Below are 16,103 nucleotides of genomic sequence, written 5' to 3' on the forward strand. Positions count from 1 at the left end.
GCCCTTCCTGGGGTTTCACTGCAGCTGCTGCTGCCAGCCCCTCAGACAGGCAGCTGCCCTCCTGGGGTCCAGCCAGGCCTGGCCCAGGATGGCAGAACAAAGGACTTCCTCTGAGAGAGGGTGTTACACCCTCTCCCTTTGGAAAATGGTGTGAAGGCAGGGGAGAAGTAGCCTCCCCCATCCTCTGGAAATGCTTTGCTGGGCACAGATGTGCCCAATTCTGCATAAGCCAGTCTACACCGGTTCAGGGACCCCTTAGCCCTGCTCTGGCGCGAAACTGGACAAAGGATAGGGGAGTGACCACTCCCCTGACCTGTACCTCCCCTGGGAGGTGCCCAGAGCTCCTCCAGTGTGCTCCAGACCTCTGCCATCTTGGAAACAGAGGTGCTGCTGGCACACTGGACTGCTCTGAGTGGCCAGTGCCACCAGGTGACGTCAGAGACTCCTTGTGATAGGCTCCTTCAGGTGTTGCTAGCCTATCCTCTCTCCTAGGTAGCCAAACCCTCTTTTCTGGCTATTTAGGGTCTCTGTCTCTTGGGATTCCTCAGATAACGAATGCAAGAGCTCATCCGAGTTCCTCTGCATCTCTCTCTTCACCTTCTGCTAAGGAATCGACTGCTGACCGCGCTGGAAGCCTGCAAGCCTGCAACATAGTAGCAAAGACGACTACTGCAACTCTGTAACGCTGATCCTGCCGCCTTCTCGACTGTTTTCCTGGTGGTGCATGCTGTGGGGGTAGTCTGCCTCCTCTCTGCACTAGAAGCTCCGAAGAAATCTCCCGTGGGTCGACGGAATCTTCCCCCTGCAACCGCAGGCACCAAAAAGCTGCATTACCGGTCCCTTGGGTCTCCTCTCAGCACGACGAGCGAGGTCCTTCGAATCCAGCAACTCTGTCCAAGTGACTCCCACAGTCCAGTGACTCTTCAGTCCAAGTTTGGTGGAGGTAAGTCCTTGCCTCATCTCGCTGGGCTGCATTGCTGGGAACCGCGACTTTTGCAGCTACTCCGGCCCCTGTGCACTTCCGGCGGAAATCCTTTGTGCACAGCCAAGCCTGGGTCCACGGCACTCTAACCTGCATTGCACGACTTTCTAAGTTGGTCTCTGGCGACGTGGGACTCCTTTGTGTAACTTCGGGTGAGCACCGTTTCACACATCCTCGTAGTGCCTGTTTCTGGCACTTCTCCGGGTGCTACCTGCTGCTAAGAGGGCTCTTTGTCTTGCTCGACGTCCCCTCTACCTCCTGGTCCAATTTGCGACCTCTTGGTCCCTCCTGGGCCGCAGCAGCGTCCAAAAATGCTAACCGCACGATTTGCAGCTAGCAAGGCTTGTTGGCGTTCTTTCGGCGGGAAAACACTTCTGCACGACTCTACAAGGCGAGCGGGATCCGACCTCCAAAGGGGAAGTCTCTAGCCCTTTGCGTTCCTGCAGAAACCGCAGCTTCTTCAGTCCAGTCGAAGCTTCTTTGCACCCGCAGCTGGCATTTCCTGGGCATCTGCCCATCTCCGACTTGCTTGTGACTTTTGGACTTGGTCCCCTTGTTCCACAGGTATCCTAGATTGGAAATCCACAGTTGTTGCATTGTTGGTTTGTGTCTTTCCTGCATTATTCCTCTAACGCAACTTCTTTGTCCTTAGGGGAACTTTAGTGCACTTTGCACTCACTTTTCAGGGTCTTGGGGAGGGCTAATTTTCTAACTCTCACTATTTTCTAATAGTCCCAGCGACCCTCTACAAGGTCACATATGTTTGGGGTCCATTTGTGGTTCACATTCCACTTTTGGAGTATATAGTTTGTGTTGCCCCTATCCCTATGTGTCCCCATTGCATCCTATTGTAACTATACATTGTTTGCACTGTTTTCTAAGACTATACTGCATATTTCTGGTATTGTGTATATATATCTTGTGTATATTTCCTATCGTCTCACTGAGGGTACACTCTGAGATACTTTGGCATATTGTCATAAAAATAAAGTACCTTTATTTTTAGTATAACTGTGTATTGTGTTTTCTTATGATATTGTGCATATGACACTAAGTGGTACTGTAGTAGCTTCACACGTCTCCTAGTTCAGCCTAAGCTGCTCTGCTAAGCTACCATTATCTATCAGCCTAAGCTGCTAGACACCCTATACACTAATAAGGGATACCTGGGCCTGGTGCAAGGTGCAAGTACCCCTAGGTACTCACTACAAGCCAGTCCAGCCTCCTACATTGCTGCCTTAAAATATTTAGCAATCAACTGCAAATTTGGTATTTTGCACGATGAGCTAATTCAAGACCAGGGGCCAGATGCAGGAAACGGATAGCGACTCGCAAACGGCAAAAATTGCCGTTTGCGACTCGCTAATCGCGTTTCCCTATGCAGAAATGCATATTGCGAGTCGGTACCGACTCGCAATATGCATTTCAGAATTGCAAATAGGAAGGGGTGTTCCCTTCCTATTTGCGATTCGGAGTGGTATGCAATACCATTTGCGACCGCATATGCGGTCGCAAATGGTGTCGCAGTTACCATCCACTTCAAGTGGATGGTAACCCACTCGCAAATTGGAAGGGGTCCCCATGGGACCCCTTCCACTTTGTGAATGGACCCACAAATATTTTTTCAGGGTAGGTAGTGGTCCAAGGGACCACTACCTGCCCTGAAAAAAAAACGAAACTAAAGGTTTCGGATTTTTTTTTAAGTGCAGCTCGTTTTCCTTTAAGGAAAACGGGCTACACTTAAAAAAAAAAAACTGCTTTATTTAAAAGCAGTCACGAACATGGAGGTCTGCTGACTACAGCAGGCCTCCATGTTTGCGAGTGCCTAGACTCGCTATGGGGCCGCAATTTGCGACCCACCTCATGAATATTAATGAGGTGGGTCATTGCGACCCCATAGCGAGTCGCAGACGGTGTCTGAGACACCGTTCTGCATTGGAAATTGCGACTTGCAATTTGCGAGTCGCTCCGACTCGCAAATTTCAAGTCGCAATTCCCAACTTTGCTACATCTGGCCCCAGATTATCATGCAGGCGTCCAACTCGAGTATTCAAGACAATCTATGGGTTAAAGGAGAGAGCTTGTTGCAAGAAATTATTGATATTGTGAAAAGGGCAGAATTGACTGGAAGGTGTGTCAAGGAAGTTTTAAATGAAAATAAGAGTGATGAGAGTATCGTTGCAAGAGTGAAGGGGAAAAAAACATCTTTTGAGCACAAAAGGAAATGGCTAGGGAAACCAGTAGCAGAACAGAAGAATCATAAACCGGATGAAAGGAAGAAGTGTTACAGATGCAGCAGTTATGACCATTTGGCAAACGACAAGTTATGCCCAGCTAAGAAGCAGACGTGTTCAAGATGCGGTGTTATTGGACATTTTCAAAGAGTTTGTCAGAAGAAAATGGCAGCCAACAGCAGGGTGTTAGAGTTGGAAGACTCCAACTCATCTGATGAAGAAGTTTTGAATATGTGTGTTTTATGTGTAGACACTGCTGATGCACACACAAATAAACACACCATTTTGTGCACAAGAGAAGAAGAAAAGAAAAGGAATAAAAGACCAACGTGTGAAATAAATTTGGGGGGGGGTGACCTCAATGTATTGTTGTAGATTCAGGGTCTCCCTATACTATTGTTAATAGGAATGTTTGGGAAAAGAATTTTAAACACATTGTGGGGGAGCAGTTGTGAGCGCCAAACATAACAATTAAGACATTTACTAGCGAAGTCATTGAATTGTTGGGGTTCAAGGAGTTGAATTTTCAATACAAAGATAGACTGACAGTAGGAAAATTGTATGTGGCTGCAACAGGTCCCTCTGTTTTGGGTTGGTTTGACCAAGGTAAATTAGGCATTGTTTTAGATCCTAACAATCCGGAACCAGTTTTAACTGTGCAAACGGAAGTGGATATTAGCAAGTTAGTTTAAAAGAAAATTCTGTGAGTATTTTCTGGGCGAATTGGTAAGATGAAGGGGTTCATGCACTTCATTCATTTGAAGGACAAGGTTGAGCCACAGGTGCACAAAGGGAGAAACATCCCTATTCCTCTGAAAGAGAGCATTAAGGTGCAATTGGATAAACTACAGGAAGAGAAAATCATAGAACCCATAGAATCATCTGAGTGGGTTGCTCCATTGGTGGTAGTAAGAAAGGCTAATGGAAATTTACGACTATGCATAGATTTGAGGGATCTCAATAAGAATATACTAGTAGATCAATTTCCTTTGCCTCATATTAATGAGATGCTGTCTCGCACAAGGGGCATGAAATGGTTTTCTTCCATTGATTTGAAAGCGGCCTATCATCAGGTACGATTGCATCCAAACAACAGGAATTTGACTGCTTTTGTTACACCCTTTGGGTGTTATAGGTTCAGACGGATGACATTTGGTTTGGCGTCAGCGGCTGCAATGTTCCAAAGACTAATGAGCTCAATTTTGGAAGGAATTGACAATGTCATGGTGTTTCAAGATGATATTCTCATAATGGGAAAATCAAAGGAAAATCATGATCAAACGTTATTACAGGTTTTAAATGTTTTAGATGAGAAAGGTTTGACAGCGGAATTCAGCAAGTGCAAATTTGCATGTGAGCATGTCAATTATTTGGGGCATGTAGTATCTGCTGACGGCATTAAACCCAAGGAGACGTTAGTATCAGCAATAAGTAAGGCGCCCAATCCCCAAAACAAGGACGAGGTTCGTGCTTTTCTAGGGTTAGTAGAATTCTACTCAAAATTTGTTAAAAATTTCACAACTAAAACGTATTGTTTGAGACAATTGCTCAAAATAAGGAACAAATTTGAGTGGACGGAAATGTGTCAGAATGCTTTTGAGGTGTTAAAAAATGATATTTGCAATGCACCTCCTTTACAAGGTTTTGATGTGAATCTTAAGTGTATTATTACTACAGATGCTAGCTGTAAAGGCTTAGTAGCAGTTCTGACACAGGTAAACATGGATGGTAATGAGGATACTATTGCTTTCGCGTCACGCTCATTGACTCCGACTGAAGAGAAGTATTCAGTTATTGAGCGTGAGGCACTGGCATGTGTGTGGGCGTTGGAATATTTCAGACAGTATGTGGGGGGCACTACGGTCACGTTAAAGTGTGAACCCAAACCGTTAGTGAAGGTTCTAACCACGAAGGGGTTGTACAATGCTTCGCCTAGGTTAGCAAGATTATCAGATCGTTTGTTTGAATATAATTACATTGTACAATATTTGCCTGGTGTTAAAAACATAGTTGCAGATTTTCTAAGTCGCATGCCTTTACCAACCAAAAATAAGGAAGATGACATAAACAAAGATGTGTGGGTGGCTATTGTGGAAGAAGGTGTGTGTCGAGGCATTACACGCAATGATTGGAAATTAGCACAAGAGGGTGATGAGGTGCTAAATGATTTGAGTGTTGCAATTACGAAGGGATGGCCATTAAAAAGAATGATTAAGGCAATCTTGCTACCTTTCTGGGAAGTAAGGGATGAGTTGTCCATGGAAGATGGGTTGATTCTCAGAAATGGGAAAGTTATACCTCCTGTTGCATTAAGAGAGAAAATCCTCGAAATATGTCATGAAGGTCACCTTGGCATAGGAAAAACTAAGAACAGGTAAACTTTTGGTACTGGTGGCCAGGTATAGATAAGGATGCAGAGAAAATTGTTAGAAACTGTCTTGCTTGTGAGAATGCTGATAAGACGCAAGTAGTTTTGAGACCATCTTTACATCCCATTCCTTGTCCCAATATGGCTTGGGAAAGAGTAGGTATTGATATCATGGGACCTATTGGTGAGAATGAAAGGTTTCTGCTGGTTATGGTGGATCATTTTTCAAAATGGCCGGCGGTGAGTATTGTACAAAAAGCTGATGCAGTTAGTGTTATTAGATTTATGGATGAAATATTTGTGAGAGAAGGCTTACCGAAATGTATTGTGTCGGACAATGGTTCATGGGTCTGAGGAGAGATTCAACTGAGTACTTAAAGGTATGATTCAATTGTCTAGTTGTAACCAATTAGTGTGGGAAACAGAATTGTGGAAAACCTTATGGGCATTTAGGGTTACCACATGTGTGAGTACTAATGCTAGTCCGTTTGAGCTCAGGAGAGGAAGGACACCTATGTCGAAGGACAATGTGGGATGGTTAAAAGTGGCTAAAAGAGTGGAATGGAGTCAGGAAGAGGTGAAGAAGAATATTGAAAGGGCTCAGGATAAATACAAAAGATATTTTGATGACGTCCACAAGAGTAAAGAAATCAAATTGTGTGTGGGAGATGTAGTGAGGGTTAAAACCAGTAAGCACACAGGTAAATGTCAAAGTAGATTTTCATCTCCCCTCAGAGTAGAGGCAGTGTATGATAATTCTGTAAGGTTAAGTGATGGCAAGGTACGGCACATGGCCGTGTTGTCATTGTGTAAAAGGACAAGTGTCAACATGAGAAAAGGGAGCGTTCGGGATGGTCAGAATTGTAAGGAATGGTTGGAAGATGAGAGGAATGAGCAGGAAGGTTTGAATCAAGATAAGAGGAGTGAGCAGAAATGTTTGAATCAACATAAGAACGTTCCTAGTGGTCCTAGTAATGCAGACGACTTGCCTGCGTCTACGTCTTCTCACGATGCATGTGGATCACAGGGTGTTCTTAGTAGGAATGTGAAATGGAGTAGTTCTGGCAGAAGAATCTTTAAACCTAAAAGATTGGAAGATTCTTATTCTTATTCTTAAAGATATGTTTTAATAACTTATGTTTCAAATGATCTTTAATTGTATTGTTTGAAGTGAAGTATTTTCATATGTATGATTTGTTTAGTTTTATTGGTTGTATTGTTTCTTTTTATATATTGTAAAAGGGGAAGCTATGTAGTGACGGTTTCCTCATTCCCGAATGCCTCACGCTATGGTCTTCTCGCGGATGTGAGAATGACAGGGTGGCATTCGAGAATTTCCATTAATGTGAAATGCAAGCTTTGTAGAGGGGGGTTGTGAGTGTAGAAAGTGCATTTGCTAAATAAATAACATATAGCCCATTTACTAAATAAATAATATATAATGCAAAGAGCATAAGAGGATATTATCAATAACAAAAGAAAAGGACATTTTTATCATAGGAATTGTCTTTTCCATTAATTATATTAATTGATGATAATTTATTGAACTCCATTATCAAATCAATATTTTCAAAAATCTATTTTGGATCAACATTTTTAGAAACACTTTTTCCAAGAATGTGTACTCTTACTTAAAACTAATGTCTATATACCAACTATATGACGTCTGGATTCCAACCATTATAGAAGCATTTCTTTAAGTTGCCTTCAGGGACACTTAGTTAGGACACATGGGTTGTACATATCCTAAACATAGTAACGGACGCTTGTTTCTTGGGGCTTTGTGGGCAATTTTAATAATTTTAATAATTATAAAGATCTTGGGATACTTGGAATGTGTATGTGTCCTCCTCGTTTTTGATGATTTAAAATTAGTTTCAAGGAGATTGTGCATCCATAAGGGTGCTGCTGATGGCAGATGTGACTGTTAGCGCTCTTTATCTATCCTTGGTTTCTAGTGCCCGCTCCACAGCCTCTGCATTCATACACAGACAATACACTGATGACTTCTTGATGCCTCCTGGAATATATGACCCTTATCCAAATCAAGAGCAATATTATTGACCTCTAACGAAGCAAGGCTGAGGTTGGAACATGTCGTCTGCTTGGTGCATGCAGTTCACTACAGCAGGCACACTGATCCACTGCACTACTTTACTTTATTGGGTATGATCATTTCTGTCTTGCATTGGTTCACATTATTCTGCAGCACTGACGGTTTATTGTGGCAGTGAAGGGAAACGTTATTCGTCAAAACAATGGACATATTTGCTATTTTAAGGCATTTCATTGTGATTGTGGCCCAATTGTCTTAGCTTCATGAACTTTTGGACAGGCATTTTCAATATTACAATGTCTGGGTTATAGAAATAGAAAGAAGAAATAAAATTAATATGACATCTACTGCAGTGGTGCTTGTCTGGAGGAACGGATGAATGTGTGACTTCCTCTTAAAAATGTTTCTGAAAGCTATCACTTTTAGTTGGGGGTTGTAAGAAATTGTGCTTTAAAATATTCAGTTTGGCTCAATTTCGTTTAAAGCACTGAAACACAGCAAATTGCTAGCCTCAAAATGGTCTGTCACTTGCTAGGCTGTGCTTTTCAAGACAGACATGCCGCCTTATGCAGCTTCTGAACCTTGCAGTAGGTGCTCTGCAGTCGCCTTGGAGTGAGTATATAAAGTATGCTTGCGTGTGGTGTAAGGGAGACTGTACGCGCCCTTGACTTTTGGTAATTACGTTTATTGATGCAGTCTGCAATGATAAACTCCCTTTTAAAACACTGCGAATGTGGTTAAGGCTATTCTACAGCAAAAATGGGTAATGTGGTATACATCAGTAATGTGTCAGATATGACAAATCATGTACTGGCCCAGTGAATCCCTACTTCATGCACCTGTGTCATTGCCCAACAGCCCCTCTTATTGATGCACAATGATCCATCGCTCTCCATTTGGGCTTGCACTATATAAATACAAATGCATACATACACATTGCATCCAAAAGGTGGTAAAAGTAGGTGATACTCACATGTCCCTGGAAGCCCTCTGATGACGATCTATCACAATATGATCCTCAACATCTTGTCAGCAGGATCCCTACCCCTTACATAATCATCCACCTCCTCTTCTCTAGAACCCTATCCCTCGCCTGATCCTCAAAAACCTTTTACTAGATCCTTTCGTCCACTCATCAGCCCCAAAATCTACCTATCAGGCTCCCTGGCACTCATACGATTCTCGAGGTCTCCTTCAGTAAACATGACCCAAAAAGGATCCTCATAATTACGCCACTGAACCTCACACAACCCTCAGAATCCTCATGCCAGGACCCATAAACATCACATGATTATTGCAGCCTTCCTACCTGAGAGGTGGCTCTACTGCTGTTTGGAGAAGCATTGTCATAGCTCAGGCTGTCCAGGCTGGCCTTGGCCTTCATCACCTCCAGTTCCAAGTTTATGATCCTGAAAAAGAACATAGAGGAGTCTACAGCAATGTCAAGTCTGGAATAATGAGGAAGTCCCTATCCCAGACTTGTAGCGCTGAGGGTTGTACGTCAGGATATTGTTAGGATATCCTATTTCTATCAGAAGATATTTTTGCTAAATATCATTAAAAAAAACAAGCACTGGCAAAGTTGATAGCAATCGCCTGTACAAGAGCTATTGGCTTTGCAAATATGTTTTAGCCATGTTGTACATCAGCCCAGCTGCAGTTCAGTATGGCTAAAAGTTAGTGGCATAGGGGAGTGTAGAGTGAAGTGGAGAAGCGTAGAGTAGAGTGGAGTGGCATAGAGTGGAGTAGAGTGGACTAGAGTGTTGTGGAGTGGCATAGAGTGTAGCAGATTCTTGTAGAGTGGAGTGGCGAATTGTGGAGTAGAGTAGCATGAAGTGGCGTACAGTAGTGTGTGTAAAGTGAAGCGGAGTAGAGTGTCATAGAGTGGAGAGGCACAGACTGGCATTGCATAGAGTGGAGTAGAGTTTCGTAGAGTGGAGTGGAGTGGGGAGGACTGTTGATGATGGAATAGAGTAGAGTGTGGTATAGTGAAGTGGTGTGGAGTAGAGTGTCATACAGCAGACTGTCAAAGAGTGGAGTGGTGTAGAGTCGCTGCAGTAATGTAGAGTGGAGAAGAGTGTTGGAGACTGGAATATAGTACAGTGCTGTAAAGTGAAGTGGCATTCAGTTGAGGAGAGTAGAGTGGCATGGAATGGAGTGTCATAGAGTAGGGTGGCATAGAGGAGTGTCACAGAGGTTTGCAGAGTGGAGTGAATTCAAAGGGAGTAGAGTAGAGTGTCACAGACAAGAGTGGAATAAAGTGGAGTGGTGTAATGTGGAGTGGCATAAAGTGGTGTAGAGTGTCATAACAGTTGAGAAGCATAGAGTGGCAGAGTGGAGTAAAGTGGAGTGGAGTATAGTGGTGTACAGTGAAGTGGAGTGTCATAGAGTGGAGTGCCGTAGAATGAAGAGACATAAAGCAGAGGAGCATAGAGTGGAGTAAAGTGTTGTAGGGTTGAGTGGTGTAGAGTGGCGTAAAGTGGAGTGGAGTGGACTGTCGTAGAGTGAAGTGTCATAGAGTGAAGTGTAAAAGAGTGGTGAAGAGTGTCATAGAGTGGAGTGGCATAGAAAGTAGTAGGGTGGTAGAGTGGAGTGGCATAGAGTGGAGTGGAATCGAGTGGAGTATAGTGTCATGGAGTGTTGTAGAGTGGAGTACAGTGTTGTAGAGTGGATTATGGGGGAGTAGAGTGGAGTGTCAGACTGGAGTGGCATAAAGTGGAGTGGTGTAGATTGGAATAGCACAGTGTCATAGAGTGGAGAGGAGTTGAGTGGAAGAGTGGAGGGAGGGTGTAGTAGAGTGCAGTGGTGAAGAGTGGAGTGTCATGGATTGGTGTGGAGTGGAGTAGAGTGTTGTAGGGGAGTGGCCTTGAGTGGAGTGGCATAGAGTGGAGTAGAGTGTTGTAGGGTTGAGTATTGTAGAGTGTTGTGGAGTGAAGTGGGTGGATTGTCATGGAATGGAATGTAGAAGAGTGTTGTACAGTGGAGTAGCATGTAGTGGAGTAACATAGAGCTGAATATCGTAGAGTGGTGTGGCACAGAGTGGGATGGAGTGGCATAGAATGGAGTAGAGTGTCACAGATGGCAATGGAGAAGAACGTCATAAAGTGGAGTGGCATAGAGTAGAATAGAGTTCAGTAGAGTAGACTAGAGTAGAATAAAGTAGAGTGGAGTAGAGTGTCATAGAGTGAAGTGGAGTGGACTGGAGAGTCATAGACTGGATTGTTGTACAGTGGAGTGGTGTAGAGTGTCATAGAGTGGAGAGATGTAGAGTGGCAGAGTGGAGTAGAGTGTTGTAAAGTAGAGTGGCATAGAGTGGAGTGGTATAGAGTGGAGTGACAGAGTGGAGTGACAGAGTGTAGTGGCATAAAGCAGAGGGGCATAGAGTGGAGTAAAGTGTCATAGGGCTGAGTGTCGTAAAGTGAAGTGGGGTGGACTGTCGCAGAATGGAGTGGAAAAGAGTGTTGTATGGTGGAGTGACATTGAGTAGAGTGTCACAGAGTATCATAGAGTAGAGCGGTGCAGAGTGGTGTGGAGACGCATAAAGTGGAGCAGAGTGTCTGAGACTGGAATGGAGTATAGTGTTGTAGACCGGAGTGGCATAGAATGGAGTAGAGCAGAGTGTCATTGAGTAGAGTGTCATGGAGTTCAGTAGGGTGGAGTAAAAAGGAGAATCATAAACTGGAGTTGTGTAAAGTAGAGTGCTGCAGAGTGGCAAGGTGTAGAGTGGCATAGTGGAGTAGAGTGCCATAGAGTGGATTGGCATATAATGGGGTAAAGTGAAGTGTCAGAGTGACGTAGAGTGTAGTAGTGTGTTGTAGAGTGAAGAGGCATAGAATGGAGTAGAATGGTGTAGAGTGGAGGAACTGGCATAGAGTGGAGTAGAGTTTGTATGGAATGTTGTAGAGTGGAGTAGAGTATTGTAGAGTGGAGTGTTGTAGAGTGAAGTTGCGTAAAGTGGAGTGTCAATGAGAGGAGTGTTCTGGAGTGGAGTGGAGTATAGTAGAGTAGAGTGTAGTTGTAAAAAGTGGAGTGGCATGAAGTGGAGTAAAGAGGCGTGGAGTGGCACAGAGTCACGTGCAGTAGAGTGGACCCAAGTGAAGTATCGTAAACCGAAGTGGCATAAAGTGGAGTGGTGTAGAGTGGAGTGGTATAGCGTGTCATTGAGTGGAGAGGTGTAAAATCTCATAATGTGGCAGAGTGGAGCTCAGTGTTGCAGAGGAGTGTCATAAAGTGGAGTGGCAGGGTAGCGTAGAGTGTCGTAGAGTTGGATGGTGTAGATTGTCATATAGTGGAGTGGAGTGGACTGTCATAGAGTGAAAAAGAGTGTTGTAGAGTGGAGTCGCATGGAGCAGAGTATCATAGAGTGGAGTATTATAGAGTAGAGTGGCATAACGTGGTGTGGAGTGGAGTAAAGTGGAGTAGAGTGTCTGAGACTGGAATGTGGTATATTGTCATAGAACAGAGTGGCATCTAGTAGAGTACAGTGCAGCATCATAGAGTAGAGTGCCAGAGTAAAGTAGAGTGGAGTAGAGAGGAGTATCATAAACTGGAGTGGTGTAGGGTGGTGAGGTGTAGAGTGTCAGAGTGGAGTAGAGTGCAGTGTGGAGTGTTGTATAGTGGGGCAGAGTGAAGTGTCAGAGTGGCGTAGAGTAGCGTAGCGTGTTGTAGAGTGGAGAACCATAGAATGGAGTAGAGTGGTGTAGAGTGGAGGAGCCTGGCATAGAGAGGAGTAGAGTGTGTGGAGTGGTGCAAAGTGGAGTAGCGTGTTGTATAGTGGAGTGTTGTAGAGTGGAGTAGAGTGTCATAGAGTTGACTAGAGTGGAGTGGAGAGTCAATGAGAGAAGTGTTCTACAGTGGAGTAGAGTAGAGCAGAGTAGAATAGAGTGACTAAGAGTGGAGTGGCATAGAGTGGAGTAAAGTGGCGTGGAGTGGCATAGAGCGGAGTGGTGTAGAATGGAGTGTTGTAGAGTGGAGTGCCATAGAGTGGAGTCACGTAGAGTGTCGCAGACTGGAGTGTCGTAGAGTGGAGAGGAGTATTGTAGATGGAGTGTGGTAGGGTGGAGCAGTGCAGAGTGAAATAGAGTAGTGTAGAGTGGAGCACAGTTAAGTAAGGTGTCATGGAGCATAGTGGAGTGGCATAGAACTGTGTGGTGTGGCATAGAGTGGAGTAGAGTGGTGCGGAATAGAGTGGTGTGGAGTGGAGTGCAGCGATGTAGAGTGGAGTGTCGTAGAGTGGAGTGCAGTGTTGTAAAGTGGAGTGGGGTAGAGTGGAGCAGAGTGGTGTGCTGTAAAGTGGAGTGGGGTGGAGTAAAGTGGAGTGGCGTAAAGTGGTGTAGAGTGGACTGGTGTAGAGAGGAGTAAAGTGGAGTGGAGTTGTGTAAAGTGGAGTGGCCTAGGGATGAATAGAATGTTGTAGGGTGGACTGGAGTACAGTGCTGCAGAGTGGAGTAGAGTGTTGTAGAGTGGAGCAAAGTAGAATGCTGTATAGTCGATCTGGGTGGAATAGAGTGGAGTAAAGTGGCATAGAGTTGTGTAAAGTGGAGTGCCACAGAGTGGAATAGAGTGTTATAGGGTGGAGTAGAGAATTGTAGAGTGGAGTAGAGGGGAGTGTTATTGAGTGGAGTAGAGTGGAGTGTCACAGTATGGAGTGGCTTGGACTGCTGTGGAGTGGCAGAGAGTGAAATGGCAGAGTGAAGTAGAGCTGAGTGGAGTACAGTGTCGCAAAGTGGTGGGCAGTAGAGTGGAGTAGAATGCAGATGGACTGTTGTAGAGTGGAGAAGGGTGGAGTGGAGTGGTGCAGAGTAGAGTGGAGCAGACTGTGACAGAGTGGAATGGGGTAGAGTGGAGTGGCGTAGAGTGGAATAGAGTGTCATGAAGTGGAGTGTCGTAGAGTGGAGTGTCTTAGAGTGGAGTATCATAGAGTTGAGTGTCATAGAGAGGTGTCATAGCTTGTAGAGTGGAGTAGAAGGCAGTGGAGTAAAGTACAGTGTCATAGAGTGGAGTGGCGTAGAGTGGAGTGGCATAGAGTGGAGTAACGTGGCATGTCATACATAGGAGTCAAGTGGAGAGGCGTAGAATGGGAGAGTTCAGTAGAGTGCCGTGTAGTGGAGTGGTGTATAGTGGCGTAGAATGGACTGAAGTGTGGTAGCGTGGAGTGCTGAAGAAAGGAGTGTCATAGAGTGGAAAAGAGTGGAGTAGAGTGTTGTAGAGGAGTGCCACAGAGTAGAGTGGCATAGGGTGGCGTGGCAAAGAGTGGAGTACAATTTAGTGGTGTAGAGTGTTGTAGAGTGGAGAGGGGTGGGCTGTCATAGAGTAGAGTGGAGTAAAGTGCTGTAGAGTGGATAGGCATGTAGCAAAATGTCATAGAGCAGAGTATCTTAGAGTAGAGTGGTGCAGAGTGGCATTGAGTGGTGTGTAGTGGAGTGGAGTGTCAGAGATTGAATTGGAGTTGAGTGTTGTAGTGTGGAGTGGCATGTAGTAAAGTAGAGTACATTGTCGTACAGTTGAGTGTCATAGAGTGGCGTAGAGTAGAGTGTCACAGAGTGAAGTAGAATGGAGTAGAGTGGTGTGTCAAAGAATGGAGTGACATGAAGTGGAGTGGAGTGGAGTGGTGTAGAGTGGCGTAGAGTGTCATAGAGTGGCGAGGTGTAGAGTGGCAGAGTGGAGTAGAGTGGTGTATAGTGAGAAAGGGTGGGTGGCGTAAAATGTCAAGAGTAGAGCAGAGTGTCCTAGAGTGGAGTGATGTAGAGTGAAATAGAGTGACGTAGAGTGTAGTGGCATAGAATGGAGTAGAGTGTGTATGGACTGTTGTAGAGGGTTGTAGAGTGGAGTAAGGTGGCATAGAGTACAATGGAGTAGAATGTCACAGATTGGAATGGTGTATGGTGGAGTGGTTCTGTCGTAGAGCTGAGTGCCATGGAGTGGAGTGTCATAGAATGGAGTGTCATAGAGTGGACTACAGTATTTTAGAGTGGAATATAGTGTCATAGAGTGCAGTGGCATAGAGTGGAATGGCACAGAGTGGAGTAAAATGGCGTGAAGTGACAACAAGTGTAGTGGCATACAGTGTTGTAGAGTGGAGTGTTATAGAGTGGAGTGGTGTGGAGTGTTGCAGAGAGGAGTGGTGTAGCAGGATTAGAGTGTCATAGAGTGTCATAGAGTGTCATAGAGTGTTGTAGAGTGGGTCATCATAGAGTGGAGTGGAGCAGAGTGAAGCCGAATAGTGCAAAGTGTCAAAGAGTGGAATAGAGTGTCATGGAGTGGCATAGAGTGGAGCGGCATGGCGTAGAGTGGAGTAGCATAGTGTGGAGTAGAGTGGAACGGCACAGATTGGAGTAGAGTGTTGTAGAGTGGGAGAGTGGGGTACAGTAAAGTGGAGTAGTGAGGAGTGCCGTCAAGCAGAATGGGGTAATGTAGAATGTAGTGGCATAGTGTGGAGTAGAGTGGACTGTAACATAGTGGCATAGTGTAAAGTGTAGAGTTTAGTAAAGTGGCATGTGGTGTGAGGTGTAGTGGCAAGGAGTAGAATAGAGTGTTGTCGAGTGGAATGGAGTGAAGTGTCGTAGAGTGGAGTGTCACCGAGTGGAGTGGCTTGGAGTCTCATAGAGTGCCATGGAGAGGCATAGAGAGGAGTGGAATGTAACAAAAGGACATGGCTTACAGTGAAGTGGCATAGAGTGGTGTGGAGTGCCGTAGAGTAGGGGGTGTAGAGTGGCATAAACTGTAGGGGCATGGAGTGGCAATGAGTGGAGCAGAGTGTCATATAGTGTAGTGTAGTAGAGTGTTGTAGAGTGGATTGGCGTACAGTGGAGTAGTGTCACAGAGTGAAGGGCCTAAAGGGGCGAATAGTGGCATAGACTGGGCTAAAGTAGCATGGAGTGCCTTAGAGTGGAGGGGCGAAGATTGGAGTACAGTGTCATAGAGTGGAGAGGTGTAGAGTGGAGTAGCGTAGAGTGTTGTGGAGTGGAATACAGTGTTGTAGAGTGGAGCGGCTTAGAGTGGAATAGCATAGAGTGGAGTATAGTGGCGTACAGTGGAGTGGCATAGAGTGGAGTCGAGTGACATGGAGTGGTATTGAGTGGAGTGGCATGTAGTGGAATGTTGTAGAGTGGAGTGGTATTGGGTAGAGTAGAGTGGAGTGGTGGAGAGTGGAATGGTGTAGAATGAAGTTGCACAGAGTGAGGTGGTGTAGAGTGGAGTGGAGTAGAGTGGAGGGGAGGGGCATAGAGTGCATAGAGTGGAGTGCTACAGAGTGAAGTGGCAAAGACTGATTTAGTGTAGAGTGGAGTGGCACAGAATTATATAGAATGGAAGGGTGTGGAGGAGCTTAGAGTGGTATAGAGTGGATTAGAGTGTTGTAGAGTGGAGTGGTGTACAGTGGTGTTGAGTGGAGTATGCATGGTGTGGTAGCTCTCTGCATTACAGGCAACACATTTTCAATTGAAATTACCATTACATTTGCAG

At 45.0% G+C, this 16,103-nt stretch overlaps 1 protein-coding gene across 2 annotated transcripts in view; it reads right to left on the reverse strand.

The window, feature by feature from the left end:
• LOC138283907 (myosin-2 heavy chain-like) overlaps window positions 1–16,103 on the reverse strand; it is a 212,936-nt gene that overhangs the window by 133,134 nt on the left and 63,699 nt on the right. For both annotated transcript variants that reach the window (XM_069222124.1, XM_069222123.1), the window contains exon 6: window positions 8,950–9,049. In XM_069222124.1, the coding sequence (XP_069078225.1) occupies window positions 8,950–9,049 (100 nt within the window). The remainder of the gene's footprint in view (window positions 1–8,949; window positions 9,050–16,103) is intronic.

Source organism: Pleurodeles waltl, chromosome 3_1 (assembly GCF_031143425.1).
Source record: "Pleurodeles waltl isolate 20211129_DDA chromosome 3_1, aPleWal1.hap1.20221129, whole genome shotgun sequence".
NCBI classification, from domain to species: domain Eukaryota; kingdom Metazoa; phylum Chordata; class Amphibia; order Caudata; family Salamandridae; genus Pleurodeles; species Pleurodeles waltl.